Below are 19,046 nucleotides of genomic sequence, written 5' to 3'. Positions count from 1 at the left end.
GTTATGAAGGTTAAGACAACAAAGGATTGCAGCAGTGTGTGGTGTGGGAAGGAAATCAGTAAGAGACGATGAAAAATTCATAGCCTTGGTGGAATAAAATATTAAGGTATTCAGGGACTGGATGGTGGATGGTTGGGGGGAGGGGCGTGCTACTGAGTTTTTCTGAAGTACAAACTACATTAGTAGGAGAGAAGGATACTGTCTGGTAGAACAAAAAAAGGTGGCGGAATACGAAACTTCCTGGCAGGTTAAAACTGTGTGCCAGACCGAGACTCGAACTCGGGACCTCTGCTTTTCACGGGCAAGTGCTCTACCATCTGAGCTACCGAAGCATGACTCAACGACCCATCCTCACAGCTTTACTTCCGCCCTCCAGTTTGGAAGGTAGGAGATGAGGTAAAGCGGTGAGGATGGGTTGTGAGTTGTGCTTGGGTAGCTCAGATGGCAGAGCTCTTGCCCCTGAATGGCAAAGGTCCCGAGTTCGAGTCTCGGTCTGGCACACAGTTTTAATCTGCCAAGCACACACTCCGCTGCATAGTGAAGATTTTATTCTGCTAACCACAGACACATTTCACTGCCACAAATGCCTGGAAAATTCTTCCTGAAAAGTGTATACGTTTTAATGAGAGAGGAGGCTGAGGATAAATTACAACAAGGTTAGTGAAACTTCTTATTAATTACATTCAAACTCTGATCTTTACAATCATGATGGCTACCCAAAAGCTATTTTAAAAAAATTGAGGCATATCATGCCACCTTTTGGAACTGAGCTCTTGTACTCTCTACAGTAATATACAATCAGGTCAGCTTGATACAGATACACAAAATGCCTCTACAAAAAGTGCAGGAGTTATCTGGGGAGGAGAAATCAGAAATCAGCTGAACTCATTATTACAAGACATGGCTGAAGTTGAACCCCCCCTCCCCCTCCCTCTCCCCCTCTCCCCGCTCCCTCTCTCTCTCTCTCTCTCTCTCTCTCTCTCTCTCTCTCTCTCTCTCTCTCTCTCTCTCCCCCCCCCCCCCCCCCACACACACACACACATATATACAAACAAGTAATCCCTTGAGTGAGAGGTAGCAAAAAGCCAATGATGTTTATGGCATTTGGTGCCCCACACATTGTCTACCACACAACCTCAATATTGGCTGCTAATGGCAACAGGGAATGGGACTGGAGGTGTCCAATGGTGAGCAAACCAAGAGACCACAGCAGAGTGTTGTTGAACTGCTTAGTCAACAAGTAAGTCACAGCAGTGCTACTGGTGTTGATACAAAGCAGAGCAATGGCAATGATAAACAAAGCAAACATTGCATTATATTTACAACAACAGTTGCTGAAGTTGACATTTCATGAGAACGGGACCCAAGAAATTTCACAGAGTGAGAATGCAGTGGCAGATGAAATATTAGCTTATCTGCAAGATGAGTTAGTGGAATGTGAGGTGTCATATGCACACAACTGTGCGGACAATGTACATGAGGAGTACAATGATGACATTGTATGCTTAACAAGTGGAAGTGATACTGAAACAAGTGTTGACCATGTAGTTCTTCATCCTTGGCAGACAGGAAGCCACAAATCTTGTCTCCAATGAAACCTAATAAAGGGCAATTATTTTCCTAGGAGTGGGTAGTAAACATAATTATGTACATGGAAGATCATGCATGGCATAGTTAAAAAAAATTACAAATAGATTTCTAATACATCTGCAGCATTATGATCATGTAGTGCATAAGAAAAACTACAGATATTTAAGGGAGGGCAAGGTGCACTTGTTACAAAAACCAGTGTTTGTGCATGATCAATACAATTTACAGAATGTGCATGATAATGACATACTACATTTATGCACATCAAATTGTGTGTGATATAGAGATGTCAAGAGGAGCAGTGGATGGTTGCATAACTTCATACAATGCTACAGAACTGGAAGACGTACGATAGTGAAATTTCAAACAAAGTGTCAAATTGATGATGCACAGCAGACTGTGGTATTAGCACAAAATCTGTGTATGAAGTAAACAATTTACATCGTTCAGTAAAGAATTTGTTTTCAATCCAGACCAGTAAGTATTTGAAGAGGAAATATATGTGAAACGAACCCTGCACATTAGAGGTACAATGAGAGCTGCATCAAGCTCAACTATCAGTGCCTTAACTCATATGTCTACAATTATGCCGACTGCTGATCTGCATGGTAAACTGGCTAGAAAGTTACTGGTTGTCCTGCAAGAAGCTGGAGGTGATCTGCCCCCTATGATTCTTTCTCGTGTGTGGCATCTTGCGAGGGTAATGGTGAATATTTATGACACAGCAAGTGGTCAGGTGGGTGGTGGGAGCCAAGGACATGCACCCTACCTGCGGAGTTATGAGAAACAGGTGTCTGTACGAAGAATCAAGATGGAATATGTAGTGAAACAGACGCCAAGGTCATGACTGTCATGTTGTAGAGCACGTTCTGCAACAGGATATTGTGTGTTGCCAGTATACATCCTTTGCCTATGCCCATTTATCCTAACTGCAACTTGTTGGTAATCATGTGGACATAAAAGGGAAAACAGCGTATACATAACAGCTGGTATATGACGTGTCATTTCACACCTGGCTCTCCCTTTGATAGTAGATGTTTTACAAGTTACAGGGCTTGTATAGGTTGTAGTAGAAGTGTGCATAGGGCAAGTCTTGCTGTGGAGATAGTCACAGGGACAGGAGCCATGCGACATGGAGATGGGAGCAGAAGCGGTGTAGGGTGCGACAAGGATACTGTGAATTTTGGGAAGGCCACGAAAAACTATTCTAGGTGTGGTGGGCAAAATCTAGGACAGAATGGATTTCATTTCTGGGGAGACCAAGATGACACTGAGTGACAAGTGGTGTACTCATTATTTTTTGGAGGTATCAGCAGTACCTGGATTGAATGTGATGGCCCAGGTAATCTGCTTTTGAACTAGGCTGATGGGATAATTACCTGAGATCAGAAAGTGCCAAATTGTATCAGAGCAAATATGTTGGCCTTGAATGCCGGGGATGTATGGGATGGAGAGTCTGTCGAAATATAAGTACTGCTGTTTGTTTGTAGATTTAATAAAGTGTAGCTGAAGATGAGTTTAACAGCAAGGAAAGTGGTATGGGATTCGGAATACGGTCATATGAAATTTAATTGGGAGAAGGAATTTTAACAGATCAACCTCACCATGTGTCCACATAGCAAAGATATCATCAATGTATCCATACCCAACCATGGGTTGAAGACCTATGGATGTGTGTCAACATTTTCTTTGGTCACTCGGAGAGGGCTTTCCTGCAATCCATAAGCATTCAGTCCCTGGTTTGGTTAAGACACATTGATGGCATCTTTGCTATATGGACTTGTGATGAGGCTGACCATCTAAAATTCCTGTAATCTCTGAATACATTCTCCCAATTATATTTCATATGGTTCTATTCTGAATCCCCTGCCACTTTCCTTGTCACTGACCTAATACTCACCAAAGGTCAGCTACACATTTCTGTTCACATTAAGCCTACTAACAAACAGCAGAACATATATTTTGACAGTTGCCATCCTTTCCATGTCAAATGTTCCCACCAATACAGCCTTGGCATTCGAGGCAACCACATCTCTTGTTTTGCATATCACCATATCTTCCACCTCTAAGTTCTCAGATTTTCACATCTCATCTGGTGTAGTCCCCAATAATCGGTCTTTCCTTCTCATTCCTCCCTGTAAATCTTCCATGACCAGGGGTCCTGCGCAACTTTCTGAACTCTACCCCTTTTCCTAAAACTCACCAGTCCTTTTCCTTTACTCCTTTCCCTTCCCATTCAACCCTTCTGCCAGTACAAGGATCGACATGCCCCAAAGGCTAGCAAAGTGTAGTATCTTTTATTAGTATGTTCCCCCACTGGCACTTTGTGAGTAGGTTTTTTATCTATCCAATTACTTACAGGCAGATAAAACATTATTTTCCATAATATCATACAAATCATATTAAGATTGTACATAAAGATTGATCAAAGCCACATTTTTCTATGAGCAATAGCAGGAGAATTTCGCAAAAATATTGTAGTATATTTCAAAACGTTCTAGACACAATCCTACACCACACTTCCCTCATTTTGTGCAAACTGCTGATGACTTTCACTTGCAGTACATACCTATGCACCTCTTTTTCTCAGATTTCTTGATGTAGCATTTTATACCACCTCATCTTACATCACTTGGAACACATAATTTGTATCTGCATATAGGACTGGTAGAAGGCCTGCCTGCTTCTTTTAAAGGGGTCACATATCTCTTTTGGTAAACTTGTTTAATTTATCTCCCAAATTCAGACTGAATAGTCTTAGCTCCTATTCCTTTCTTCAGCTACCAAGCATTATGCAGATATCATGTCAGTAGCCAAGGAAGTAAAGTTGAATACCATTTCTTGTTTCGAATATTTATTCTCTACATGGCATCTTATCCACCCCCCCCCCCCCCCCACCCCCCATGTGTTTATTATAAGCTGTAATAATTTAAGGCTGTTGTACTTTGATTGTCTTCTTCTCTGTTGCAGAGTTTCTTTTTACAGATGGTACAGGTTCCACTCCTTCACAGGTCGATGCTACAACAACCACTGAATTGCTCACCCGTTCTGTGATAATAATGACATCATCCTTGCAAAGTAAAGATTCAAAATACAGTGGAACCTTGCTTGGTGAATATAATTTTACTCATAGTGTAAAACATATGTTAAGCAAAAAAAACTTATCCCATATAAATTAATGTGAAATATGATGATGCATTCCATGCAGAAAAGGTACTAAAAGTTTTATCTTATTAACGCAATTTATTTACAGAAAATTATACATACAGTATTATGTACTTCATTATTCACAATACATAACTGATTCTTTTTTAATAGGAAGCTATCTATAGTCATTTATTTCTGCCGACACTTCAACACTTGGCGCAAATGCGACACAGCATTACTGTCAAATATATTTTTAGTGTGCATAGCCATTGCCTTATTGGGGGTGATGATTTTCAATGTATGATCCAACCGATTTCCATGCTTTCAGCAATTCTTTTACTGCACCAGAAGATTACTGTTTCGCTGTTACTGCCTCATCCTACTCCTCTGAAGAACTCCTCTCCACAATTTCCGGTTGTGAAACCTACTGCAACTCCATAAGCTCTCCAGTGGTCACTTCTTGGCTGTGACCTTACACAAGCTCACTGATATCATCGTTATCCACTTCTAGTCCCATGCTCTTGGCCAAAGACCCAATCTTGTTGGCTACAGGCTCCACAGGTACTGACTCAAAATGCCACAGAGTCACATTTGACAATGCACTCCAGCCAAAGCTTCTTCCAACCAGAAGTGAGAGTCCTCTTGGTAACCCCTTCCCATGTCTCTCTGACCATCTTGACGCAGGCAACAATGCTGAAGTGATATTTCCAAAACTCTATGAGAGTGGGATTGGCACCTTCAGTCAACTCAAAGCAATGCTCAAAGACTGCTTTAGCATAGCGCTTCTTAAAGTTAGAAATAATCTGCTGGTCCATAGGCTGGAGTAATTGAGTGGTTTTGGGAGCCATAAATTGTATCATGATGAATTAAAGTTCTTCATGGAGGTGGTCTTGTAGGCCTGGAGAATGAGCAGGAGCATTGTCCATAACAAGCAAGGCATGGAATAGTAGATTCACCTCAATCAAATACTTTTTTCACCAGAGGGCCAAACATTTCATTGATCCAATCACAAAAAAAGATCACGTGACATTCAAGCCTTGTTGTTGGACCTCCACATCACATTTAACCTGCTCTTCTGGACTTTACACTTCCTGACGGTTCATGGAGTTTCTGAATGGTAAACAAGCAATTTAATTTTCAAATCGCCACTTGCACTGGCACGGAATAGCAGTGTGGGGCAGTTTTTTACTGGCTTGTGGCCAGGCAATGCATTCTCTTCTGCTGTTGTAAAGGTAGAATAGACCCGTCTTGTCACAATTAGAAACCTGTTGTGGCAGATAGCTCTCAGAATCTACGAGCATCTTGAAGTTGCTGATGAAGTTCTCTGCTGCTTTTGTGTCGCATATGGCTGCTTTGCCATGCCTCAGAACGCTGTGGATGCTGGTTCTTCTCTTAAAACTGATCAAGGAGGCGCAGTGGTTAGCACACTGGACTGGCATTTAGGAGGACACTTCAAAACCCACACGCAACCATCCTTATTTAAATTTTCCATGATTTCCCAAAATTGCTTCTGGCAAATGTCAGGATGGTTCCTTTGCAGGGCATGCTCAACTTGCTTCTCCATCCTTCCCTTATCTAATGGGACCGATGACCTTGCTGTTTGGTACCCTCCCCCAAATCAACCAACCAAACAATGAATCTCTTCAACTTCTCAAACCACTCACAGCTTTCCTTAAACACTTCTTTGGCCACTGATGATCCTGGGGTCTTCTTAAGGAGGTTAGCGAAAATCATTCTCACCTTCTTACAGATGATATTGTCATTAATGAGTGTTGCCTTGCTTTTCACTGATCCATAGAAGGAGAAACCTTTTGACATCATCCAGCATGCAAAACCATTGTTTAGATACTCTTGTCACTCCCTTTGAAACATTTATCTACTTAATCTTGTTCCTGTTCTTGAGGATAGGTAAATAGTTGATGTACACCAACTGTACACCAACTGCTAAATCAGCAATGCTCACAACACATCGGTGTTTTCTGTTGAATTTACGTCTCATTTCTAAGGTTATTTTCTTTCTCTTATCGATGTCTTCTTGTGGCTTTATCTTTGCGGAAATTTCTATGAAGGTTATTAAAATTAGCACACAAGAAAACACGGTGTAAACACAAGTCTAGAAAAAATTTGTGATAAAAAGCTTCACTATGATGGTAGCAGAAAGAGCGCTAAACCCAGACTGCTGTACTTGCTAAAGACATTGCACATATGCCACTGCCGACGATGAAAGGTGTTCATATTGTTGAACGTTTCCCCAATTGCATGCAAATGGCTGGTGACATCACACTGAATCATCGTCACTTGTTATGCAAAACATCACTCATTTTTCTTCCAATTTGTTTTGCCCGTTATTGTAATTGTGCATTATGGGAGGTGCTTGTTAAGTGAGTTTCCACTGTATCACCTTTCCTTTTTAACTAGCTCTTCCTCTGAAGAAATGGGCCAAGACTGGGGCACTCTGTTTTCCCTAATAGTGCTTGTTCATCCATAACCTTCTTCTCTTAGGAACGACAGAACAGAAAACCCTGCAAAATGGTTGTCAAAGCAGAAATAGAATGGCAATTGTTTTATTTCAAGTGTTAAATCATCTCTCATCTGAGTCAATGGGGCAGTAGTCTTACCAAACTCTTCCTTCATATACTGATTTTGCATTTGGCAATTTTCCTTTATAAATGGCATATTGTTATTGTCATTACAGGATAGACAACTGAGAAATTTTCAAAATGATTTCTTCTCATGGCATTGCATACAAAATTGTTTCTTGTGTCCAAATTTGAATCCCAGTATAATCTCTTTAAATACTTGGAATGGGGATGCCACGGAAATATCTCATTTCCCCACAGAAAGATCTTAAAAAGTGCATAGTTGTTTGACTCATCAAGTATGAATTGTATGAGATTACTGACAAATGAAAACTCAGCAATTTACACAGCAGACTTATCAACATGTGTGCAAAAGCTTGAATCAGGAAAAGGTTTCAAATTTGAAGTTAGTGTACAATGAACCCAGGATTTCTCTTTTATTTCTTTTTCATTGTCTGTTAATCTGTTTCAGCTTTGACCCAGAGCTGCCGAGAGTTAAAATTGTTCGGTATTCCCCCTTCATCATCATAATTACCTCAATCTTCATCCTTAATAATTGCTGGATCAGGGGGTGCTATGTAAATTCTGTGAGCATGAGAAGCTACACATAATTTCAAACCTTTACGAATCTTTCTCTCACTGACAACGCTCACAAAATAATGAAAGAAAAAAGTCAATTGCAGCCTACATTTTCAATGTTTATGCAGTAAAACTTAAACATCAGGTATGACGTTTTAAGTTACTACTCTTTTAGTACTAACTCTATATGCAACATATATTGCATGTACTATCCACATGTACCACTGAATGTACCTGCACAATTATTTTACTGTATGTCACGTAGTTCAGGATATATGATGTCATAAACATTGACATGCATGAAAAATTAGCTTTTGCTTAATATGGAGTGCAACTAACCCAGACTTTATTCATCCAGTGTTTGAGAATGAGAACACTTGACAACTGGCAGCAAACTTCAAACATAATTTCAAACCTTTTCTAAATTTTTTATGCTTACATGCTTCAAATCAAATATTTAACACATTAACATACTTGTAAAATAGTCCAAAGTTTGAAGCTGTTTTATACACAGGAGTACGATTCTTTATAGAATCAGTGGTTTACTAGCTGAAGGCAATACCGATGCCAGAACTGAAAAATAATTCACGGAGAAGCATAAGGATGGGGCCAATATGTAGGTCAGAACTGACCCACAAGTCGCCGAAGTGGCATCAACTAAAAGGGACTTGCAATACGGTGGCCGAACTCCTCTGCATGGGGCCTCCTGGCCAACAATGCCATACACTCAGTTCATTTCATTGTAGGTCAGAGCAGGTGACTAGTCTCCCAGGGCTCATCCACTGTGAGAAAAACACCCGTATCTGACCCCTCCATCCTGACTAATGGCAAAAGATAGTCGCAGAGCAAAAAATGCCTCCTAGTTGGGAGGTGCAGAACAGTAAAAGTGAGAAGACTAAAAATGTAATAGCCATCAGTGAGACTGAAAATAACAAAAGCAAACCAACAGAAATAATTAAGGCAGCAGGATGGGAGGTGGAGTTGTGTGGGACTTTGGGGGAGAGACATCTGTTTGCGATCAGAGCCATCCCACGCCTTTTATAGTCAAGGTGTTAAGAGCACCCACAGTCAGACAGTGCTACCTCTAAAATGGAAAATAAGATGTGGCAGAGAAAGAGGCAAACTGTATCTAAAAGTAAGTAAAACAAAGGAAAAGGGGATGAAAGAGGCAGCCGGCAAAGAAGAGAGGGTTGCGAGACCCCCAGACCCAGCATGAGACGCCCCAACCCCAACTAATCTGCCTCACACTGACGATAGTTTATAACCTTATATCAGAGAATAAAAATCATGTTCATACAGAAAAAGGAGAACCCATTCAATTGTAAATTGCTTTGCTCCCAGTCATCTGGCTTGTCCCTCTTCCCATGGGGCAACCAGGAAAGATAAAGCAGAAGGATTGTAACTGTCTGTGTTCATATTGTTCATATATCTAGACCTGTCTGTTGAAATGGTTGAATCGGAACGGCCATTGTGTTGGTTCAATCTGACATATTTCACGTGTAAAATATCCACCCTGATGTCACCTCCAGCAGCAAAGGTCATCTGGCACTGTAGCCATTGTCAGGAGACTCAATGTAAGATGAGCTTTTACTCCAAGGTACGTGTGGGGAGTTGCTGCTCAGGCATCAGAAGTCTGATCTCTGTGTCAGCTCTTTCAACAGGGTACATAATGACCCCAACACATTGTATTGGCTATTGCATTGGCTTTTAAGTGCATAGATGAGCTGATGCAGTTACTGTGTGGAAAGATTTGTTAACAATGTAAGCAGTAGGCATTACTTTTTAGCATTGTTCCTCTGTTGGTTCGCACAAATGAAAATTTTTTAGAATGGAGGTTAAACCTAGGAGAGGACTAAAACTTCAGCCAAAAAGTGATCCAAACAAAACAAATTAAAAAGTTGATGAAAGAAATCAGAACCTAGGGTAATGGTCGAGGCAGCATCGAAGGCAGCCACCATGAGAAAGAAAGAGAAGTAAGGATAGTCAAAAATTGGAGATTGCAGTGCAAGGAAGGAATTGGGTTTTGTAATATCTTGGGTACTCTTGCTCACCATGCACACACTCATGAAAGTTATGAGCCCACTGAGGGTATCACAAACGCAGACAGAAAAGCCTGACTACTACAATACAGTATCTAGTTACTCATGCAGTTAGTGCTCACATACTAGCATGCAGATACATTGTGTGTTTGGGCAGAGGTGTAGTACAATGGTCCAAACAAGCCTCGAGATGGAATGGATGCATTCAAAAAATGATTGCATTAATGAAGACAATTCAGTTGCGTCAAAGGTGGTGCACTGATTTTCCAAGACATGGAGACCACTGCACACTTTACACTGAGAAGTAGACAAGAGCAAGATGAAGTATCCAAGAACTTCACTGAATGGCTCAGTTACATATGAATTTTATGCCATAAGAAATGCATTAGAAATAAAGACAAGAAAATTTAAATTTTTTTACAAGTTGTGAAAACACTAATTCAGAATAAACTAGAAACAAATCTTCTTACATACCCCAGCCTCAGAGAAGAAACAAACAATATTTTCCAAAAGGCTTGAATTATCTTTTTTCTTCTGTTCCTCAAATACAAGTAAAAGAAACTCCCCTGCAGCTTGTGCAACAGATAAATACTTTGAAAACACTAGCAAGTATAAATTCTCACTATCTGTGGATAACAATTCACTTCCAAAGCACCTGCAAAGAAAACAATTACTAACACATAAATATGAATAATTTATCAGAGTACATCATTAAATACAGTTTAAAATAAAATATACAATTAGTGTACTGTCTTTCTTCCATGTTCTACCTGGACATCTGTCACACTATAGATGAAACAACATTCACAAAGGAAGATAGCACAAACTCTCAAAGTTGTGGGATTGTGTTGGTTGTTTGAATTTGCTGCTTGAACTGCAGCAGATGACCAGTGACAGTATATAATCAGTAGATAATGTATAAGATGTGTAAGATATACATATTACCAATCATAACATACCAACATATATGCGACTTCATATTTGCAAGTTTGAAGAACACATCACCAACAGAAATCCACAGTCAACTTACAAGGCATTTTGTGTAAATTTCATGTCACAGGAACAGATGTGGGTTTATTATGCAGTGCCATCTTAATGAGGTAGATGTATAGCAGGGTTGCCAAAGGTTTCCCCAAGTGAAATTTCCTGATATCTCCCTGATTTCCAGACAAGTTTTAGCATTTTTCCCTGGGAAATTTTGAGATCTCAGGGGTAAGTAAAGACATGAGTCACACACACACACACACACACACACACGCACGCACGCACACACACACACACACACACACACACACACACACACACACACACAAAAATAAATAAATAAAAATAAAAAAATTAACAAATGTAAGGCATTCTGTATTTCTAAAAACGTTAGAAAAAGATTTATGTACTAACCTGTTTTTAGATGGAGAAAACAATCCAAATGGTATGTATGTTTCATTAAGATAGCTGACGTTATTTGAGTTTAGTAAAGTAAAACACATTTGATGGCAAAATTATGCATTTTGTTGGAGTTGCAAGACAAGATTTAAATTACATTCACTGCTTTTAGAAATAACTTCAGAATAAAGTAGGCCTCTTGAAAGAAATGTGTAAGACGGGGAAGAGTTGTGTAAGCCAACACTATAGGTGACTGCCAATAAAATCTTGGTTCTACTATTTTCGTTATTGTCAGCTATTAACCACTGCATTATGTCTATTATTCTACAGGTATCATATGATTTTTCTTTAAAAAAAAAATACATGAGTAGATAGCATACAAACTGCCAGCGAGTGTCACAATTTTCTTCTTCTTCTTATCATCCATACTTTCTAATATGTATACTACTTTTAAAGTGCCAAAATGTACTAGAATAAATAAAATGTCTACAAAATGCCGCACTGCACAATGTAATTGTGGTGAGACACTTGAAATTCCTGAAATCCATCACCCCTGGCCTCTGGCCTGCCGAGAAGCACCACAGTCCTGGGTCCATGGATAAACCATGAAAATCCGCTGCATTACGACACACACACAGACAGACCTAGCCTGCAGGCAAATCAGTGAGACTAGATCCAACAGGCAGGGCTTGCACATTAGTGGGAAACTATGGGCTTCAAATCGGCAGGCCCAATCCATTAGAGATACTCGCAGAAATGGCCTGCGGTTTTGCCCAGTCGTGCAAGTTCACTCAAGCAGCCAGCTTTTCAAGTGATACAGACACCATGTTGATGAAATGAGACTGCGATTATCATCCACGCAACAGATAACTTGCATAAATACTCTGAGAATCAACACTGATGAGGATAGATAGCAACTCACCATAAAGATGATCGCTGAGCCACAGACAGGCACATAGAAAAGACAATCACACTCTCACCACTAAATTTTTGGCCATAGCCTTTGTCAGAAAATGAGAGCGCACACATATTAACACAATCACTCAGACAGAACTCATGCATACAAGACTGTTGTCTCCAGCCGTTAAGTCAACAAGCTCTGAGAATCAGATCCAAACAAACCACTCCTCCTCATGGCCCCTGCCTCCCATCGGCAACTACTAGGCTAGCAGAAAGTAGTGGTGGCAGCACTGACTGTAAACTGAAGGGAGGGGTGGGAAGGGGAGAAGCAGTAAGAATGAGAGCGTAGGGAAGCAGCGCATGTACTCAGCTGCGCCCAGTCATCGACAAAGCATGATATCTCATTAAACGAACAATTTCATGCTACTGAAAAAAAATTCAAATTTCCCTAATATGTTTGAAATCCCCTGATTTCCTGAACTTGTGGCAACCCTGGTATATTGATCAATATGGTAACTATGCTACACTCAAGGTTGTCTCCTTCTCACGTCTAAGCAAAATTATTATCTAACTGTTTACTCTGGGTGTCAGTTCTACTCATTAAATATCACAAAGCCATTAGAATGTGTTTGTGCAATGTGCATATGGTGAAATTTCAAGAAAAAGTACAGTTGTGATAATGTGGGTGAATCAAGAACTTAAGCAGATATTCATGCTATAAACACATACATCATCTCAACATAAAATAAATTGGAAGTACTTCTGGGTACTAAGAAAGTGAATACTACAGTCTTTGGGAGACAAAAGGATGTGTTCCAATATGACTTCCTCAGCAGAGAAGAGGCAGTGAATGGTACTATGTAGTGTGACTCACTGTTGAGATATTGCACCTACAACAACCACACTTATCTCACAACATATAAGTTGCTGCATGATAATACTCAACTACACTAAGCTAATAGTTCATATGAACTGTTATTCTCTCTCATGTAAGAGGTAGTAAGACCTTTCCTTACAGCAGGGCTTCCCAATGTGTGGTCTGCCGACCCCTTAGGGGGCCGCTGGCTGTTTCTAGGGGGTCCGTGGCCAACTTTCACCAAATCGTGTAAAATAATGAGTAAAATTTTTGATTAAAAATGTGAAAATCAAATTCATCAATATTTTTTTTTTTGTGTGAAGAACATGTGTACTTTTACTTCACGTCGTATTCCCAAGCAGCCTTTGCGGTTCCTAAGTGAGAACGCATACACAGTTTAGTGCCGGAGAATGCAGATTCTCTGATAGACTGTTTCGCTACAATACGGGGGTCGTTTGCGCGCAGGCTCATGGCACTAGATGCGCTGAAACCCTTTATGCATGTGCAGAACGAGCTTTGTCGACCAATCACAGTGTTCGCTGGCACGTATGTGGCCCTAGGCATCATTCAATGATAAACTTGCATTGTCAGTGCACTACCTATAAGTCAATTTTTGACCAGTTTATCCTAACATGGATCGGTGGCTGAAGTCAGGATCATTGGAGAAGGGTGCAGTTTCTCCATCGCCTTCACAAGGGAGATTTCCAGTTGAAATGAATCAGTAGGAAGGACGACCAAAGGATCACAAGAAGCTCCACAGCCAGATTAATTATGTGAAAACACTGCAAGTACTCCATTGGTTGCAATATCCCGTGGAAGTGGAATAACCAAGAAGCGTAAGTACAACGAAAGCTATTTAGAAAAGGGCTTTATGGAGACAAAGGAGGGTAAAGCTCAGTGTGTAATTTGTGCGCAAGTCCTTCCGAACAGTTCAATGGTTCCAGTTAAATTGCGCCGTCATTTTGAAGGTACTCACCCGGATTTCCAGGCTAAAGACATCGATTTTTGCAAAAGGAAGAGTGCTGAACTAGCTGCTTCTCAGCATTGCATGAAAACTCATGCAAAAACAATTACTGAAAATTCGTAAAAACTTCTTTCTTGGTTAGTTATCGAGTGGCAAAAACTGGCAAAGCTCATACCATTGCGGAAAATCTCATAAGTCGTGTGTTCATGATATTGTTTCTTGCATGCTAGACGAAAAGGTAGTAAAGCTGATATCTTCGGTGCCATTATCAAACAATACTGTTAAGAGATGCAATGTTGACATGTCAAATGATGTGAAAGACACTCTTGTTTCTCGCATCCAAAGCAATTCATTTTCTCTGCATATAGATGAATCCACTGATGTTGCAGGATAAGTGATTTTATTAGTTTTTGTCCGTTATCAATATTCTGGGCGTTTTGAGGAGGACCTGTTTATTGTGCAGACCACTACCTGCCAACACAACAGGTACTGAAATATTCCGTCTATTGGATGATTTTTTAAGGACTAACGAAGTTTCATGGTATAATTGCATAGATGTGCGCACAGATGGTGCAAAAGCTATGATGGGTGCTACAGTTGGAGCAATAACGAAAATAAAAGAAAATTCCAAGAACTGCAGCATTAGTCATTGTGCTCTCCACAGATACGCTTTAGCTACGAAACAAATGCCTATTTCATTCAAGAAAGTTTAGATGAATCCATTCAAATCATTAACTACATAAAATCAAGGCCGTTGAAGCCAAGACTTTTCACAATACTGTGTGAAGATATGGGAAGCCCTCATTGTTCCCTGCTTCCTCAAAGTTCGAGCATTCAAGAGGAAAATCAGTTTTTGGGCAGAGAGTGTCCAGGAGGGGGAGGTTGAGTGCTTTCCTCTTCTCAAGGAGCTTTTGAAAAACGAAACACTTGCACTTGGGAAGAATTTGTTTCATCAAATCCTGGAACATCTCCGAAGCTCGATGTCACTGTTGGAGCATTATTTCCCAGCAGCTGAAGATGAGAAGCTGCAGAAATACGAATGGGTGGTCAACCCATTCACTGTATCCAAAAAGCCGAACATTCTACCATCAAATGAATATGAGTTGTTGATAGAAATTTCCACAGACCCTACCTTGAAATCAAGTTTTGACATTGACGGTTACTCACACTTTTGGTTCCATTTGGATAACAAGAACTTGTTGAAAAGGCAACAGACAATTTTGGAAATAAGCAGATTTTCACTCAAATTTTTATTACTTTTAACCAATGGAAAATCCAGGTTGGAATGTAACAATATTATGAGAAGGAAAGCTGCTACTCACCATATAGAGGAGATGCTGAATTGCTGATAGGCACAACAAAATGACTTTCACTATCAAAGCTTTCAGCCAAGGCTTTCATCAACAATAGACTCACACACACACACACACACACACACACACACACACACACACACACACACACACACACACACACGCAAACACAACTCACACACACGACTGCAGTCTCAGAGAACTAAAACCACACTGTGAGCAGCAACACCAGTGCATGATTGGAGTGGCGACTGGGTGGGGTAAGGAGGAGGCTGGAGCGGGGAGAGTAGGATGGTAGGATAAAGGTGTCAGACAGTGGAGTGCTGCAGGTTAGACGGTGGGCAAGTGTGAGGAGGAAGAGGTGGGGGCAGGGGGGGGGAGGGGGGTGTAGCGAGAAAGGAGACGAATAAAAAGACTCTGTGTGGTGGTGGAATGATGGCATGGGAGATTTGTGCCATGTCTTTCTAGTGTCCCACCACCTCCCAAAATCCCACCATCTGGCCACAGAGGAGCATTCCTCTTGTAACTCAGTACCACCCAGGACTGGAGCAACTCAATTACATTCTCCACCCGGGTTTCGATTATCTCTTGTCGTGCTCTGAAATGAGAAATGTTTTACCCACTATCCTTCCCACCCCTACCACAATAGTATTCCAAACCTACACAATATATTCGTCCATCCTTACACAACCTCTCCTCCCAATCCCTTACCTCATGGCTCATACTCCTGTAATAGACCTAGATGCAAGACCTATCCCATGCATTCTCCCACCACCACCTACACCATTCTGGTCACTAACATCACCTACATTCTATGTAGGCATGACAACCAACACGCTGTCTGTCCGCATGAATGGCCACCGACAACTGTGGCCAAGAAACAAATGGACAATCCTGTTGCTGAGCCCCCTGCCAAACATTATATCCATTTCAATGACTGCTTCACAGCAGCTTTTCTGAATTGCACAGTTGGTAACTTTCCCTGCAATCTATCCTACGTTCCCCTAACCCTCGTGGCCTCAACCTTCGTTAGTTATTGTCCTCATCCATCCAGCCCCTTCCCTGTTCCCATTTCAGCACTGCACAGCTCTCATTCCACCATGACACCCAGTCTGTTTACTTCTCTCCTTTTCCACTACACCCTCCGCGCCCCCCCCCCCCCCCCCCCCATCACTACCACTACCTATTGCTTGCCCTCCGTCTAACCTGCAGCATTCCACTTCCCCTACCCTACCATCCCTCCCCATCCTCACCCCAACCTCCTCCTTATCCCCACCCAGTCACCACTCCTATCATACACTGATGCTGCTGCCCACAGTGTGGTTTCCGTTGCCTGAGACTGCAATCGTGTGTGTGTGTGTGTGTGTGTGTGTGTGTGTGTGTGTGTGTGTGTGTGTGTGTGTGTGTGGGCGCGCGCGCGCGCATATATATGTGAGACTATTGCTGACAAAGGCCTTGGCTTAAAGCTTTAATGGTCTGAGTCTTTTTGTTGAGCCTATCTGCGGCTCAGCATCTCCGCTATATGGCGAGTAGCCTTACCTTCTCATAATATTTTTATGGGTAGCTCTGTAGGATGAAGTAGTGAAGACAGAAGAAAATAAAGTAGGTAAAAAGACGAGGGCTAATAGAAATCCATGGGTAACAGAAGAAATATTGAATTTAATTGATGACAGGAGAAAATATAAAAATGCAGTAAATGAAACAGGCAAAAAGGAATACAAACGTCTCAAAAATGACATCGACAGGAAGTGCAAAATGGCTAAGCAGGGATGGCTAGTAGACAAATGTAAGGATGTAGAGGCTTATCTCACTAGGAGTAAGATAGATACTGCCTACAGGAAAATTAAAGAGACCTTTGGAGAAAAGAGAGCCACTTGTAGGAATATCAAGAGCTCAGATGGAAACCCAGTTCTAAGCAAAGAAGGGAAGGTGGAAAGAGTACATAGAAGGTTTATACAAGGGTGATGTACTGTAAATGGAAGAGGATGCAGATGAAGATGAAATGGGAGATATGATACTGCGGGAAGAGTTTGACAGAGCACTGAAAGACCTGAGTCGAAACAAGGCCCCGGGAGTAGACAACATTCCATTGGCACTACTGACGGCCTTGGGAGAGCCAGTCATGACAAAACTCTACCATCTGGTGAGCAAGGTTTATGAGACAGGCGAAATACCCTCAGACTTAAGAAGAATATAATAATTCCAATCCCAAAGAAAGCAGGTGCTGACAGATGTGAAAATTACCGAACCATCAGTTTCATAAGTCACAGCTGCAAAATACTAATGAGAATTCTTTACAGACGAATCGAAAAACTGGTAGAAGCGGACCTTGGGGAAGATCAGTTTGGATTCCACAGAAATGTTGGAACACGTGAGGCAATACTAACCTTACGACTTATCTTAGAAGAAAGATTAAGAAAAGGCAAACCTATGTTTCTAGCATTTGTAGACTTAGAGAAAACTTTTGACAATGTTGACTGGAATACTCTCTTTCAAATTCTAAATGTGGCAGGGGTAAAATAAAGGGAGCGAAAGGCTATTTACAAATTGTACGGAAACCAGATGGCAGTTATAAGAGTCGAGGGGCATGAAAGGGAAGCAGTGGTTGGGAAGGGAGTTAGACAGGGTTGTAGCCTCTCCCCGATGTTATTCAATCTGTATATTGAGCAAGCAGTAAAGGAAACAAAAGAAAAATTTGGAGTAGGTATTAAAATTCACGGAGAAGAAATAAAAACTTTGAGGTTTGCCGACGACATTGTAATTCTTTCAGAGACAGCAAAGGACTTGGAAGAGCAGTTGAACGGAATGGACAGTGTCTTAAAAGGAGGATATAAGATGAACATCAACAAAAGCAAAACTAGGATAATGGAATGTAGTCAAATTAAATCGGGTGATGCTGAGGGAATTAGATTAGTAAATGAGACACTTAAAGTAGTAAAGGAGTTTTGCTATTTAGGGAGTAAAATAAATGATGATGGTCGAAGTAGAGAGGATATAAAATGTAGACTGGCAATGGCAAGAAATGCGTTCCTGAAGAAGAGAAATTTGTTAACATCGAGTATAGATTTAAATGTCAGTAAGTCGTTTCTGAAAGTATTTGTATGGAGTGTAGCCATGTATAGAAGTGAAACATGGACGATAACTAGTTTGGACAAGAAGAGAATAGAAGCTTTCAAAATGTGGTGCTACAGAAGAATGCTGAAGATTAGATGGGTAGATCACATAACTAATAAGGAGGTAATGAATAGAATTGGGGAGAAGAAGAGTTTGTGGCACAACTTGACAAAAAGAAGGGACCGGTTGTTAGGACATGTTCTGAGGCATCAAGGGATCACAAATGTAGCATTAGAGGGCAGCGTGGAGGGTAAAAATCGTAGAGGGAGACCAAGAGATGAATACACTAAGCAGATTCAGAAGGATGTAGCTTGCAGTAAGTACTGGGAGATGAAGAAGCTTGCACAGGATAGAGTAGCATGGAGAGCTGCATCAAACCAGTCTCAGGACTGAGGACCACAACAACAACAACAACAACTTTTTTTTTTTTTCATTTATCATCTTTCAAGAGCCACACCATTTCACTACACTTGTTATTCATTATTCTTTTTGAAAACTCGAATATGCTTTATATTTTTTTTATTCTCAAATTATTGATTAATTTAGATAACCATAGATTCAATTACTATGTGATTTGAAAAA

General features: G+C 40.8%; 1 protein-coding gene across 1 annotated transcript in view; it reads right to left on the bottom strand.

The window, feature by feature from the left end:
- The window catches only part of LOC126278687 (cohesin subunit SA-2-like), a 381,965-nt gene that overhangs the window by 266,957 nt on the left and 95,962 nt on the right, over nucleotides 1–19,046 (bottom strand). The window contains exon 8 of the mRNA XM_049978948.1: nucleotides 10,409–10,589. Coding sequence (XP_049834905.1) covers nucleotides 10,409–10,589 — 181 coding nt within the window. The remainder of the gene's footprint in view (nucleotides 1–10,408; nucleotides 10,590–19,046) is intronic.

The sequence above is a fragment of the Schistocerca gregaria genome, chromosome 6 (assembly GCF_023897955.1).
Source record: "Schistocerca gregaria isolate iqSchGreg1 chromosome 6, iqSchGreg1.2, whole genome shotgun sequence".
Taxonomy (NCBI): Eukaryota; Metazoa; Arthropoda; class Insecta; order Orthoptera; family Acrididae; genus Schistocerca; species Schistocerca gregaria.
The sequence above is the reverse complement of the archived record's forward strand: the minus strand, read 5'-3'. Positions and strand labels throughout refer to the sequence as shown.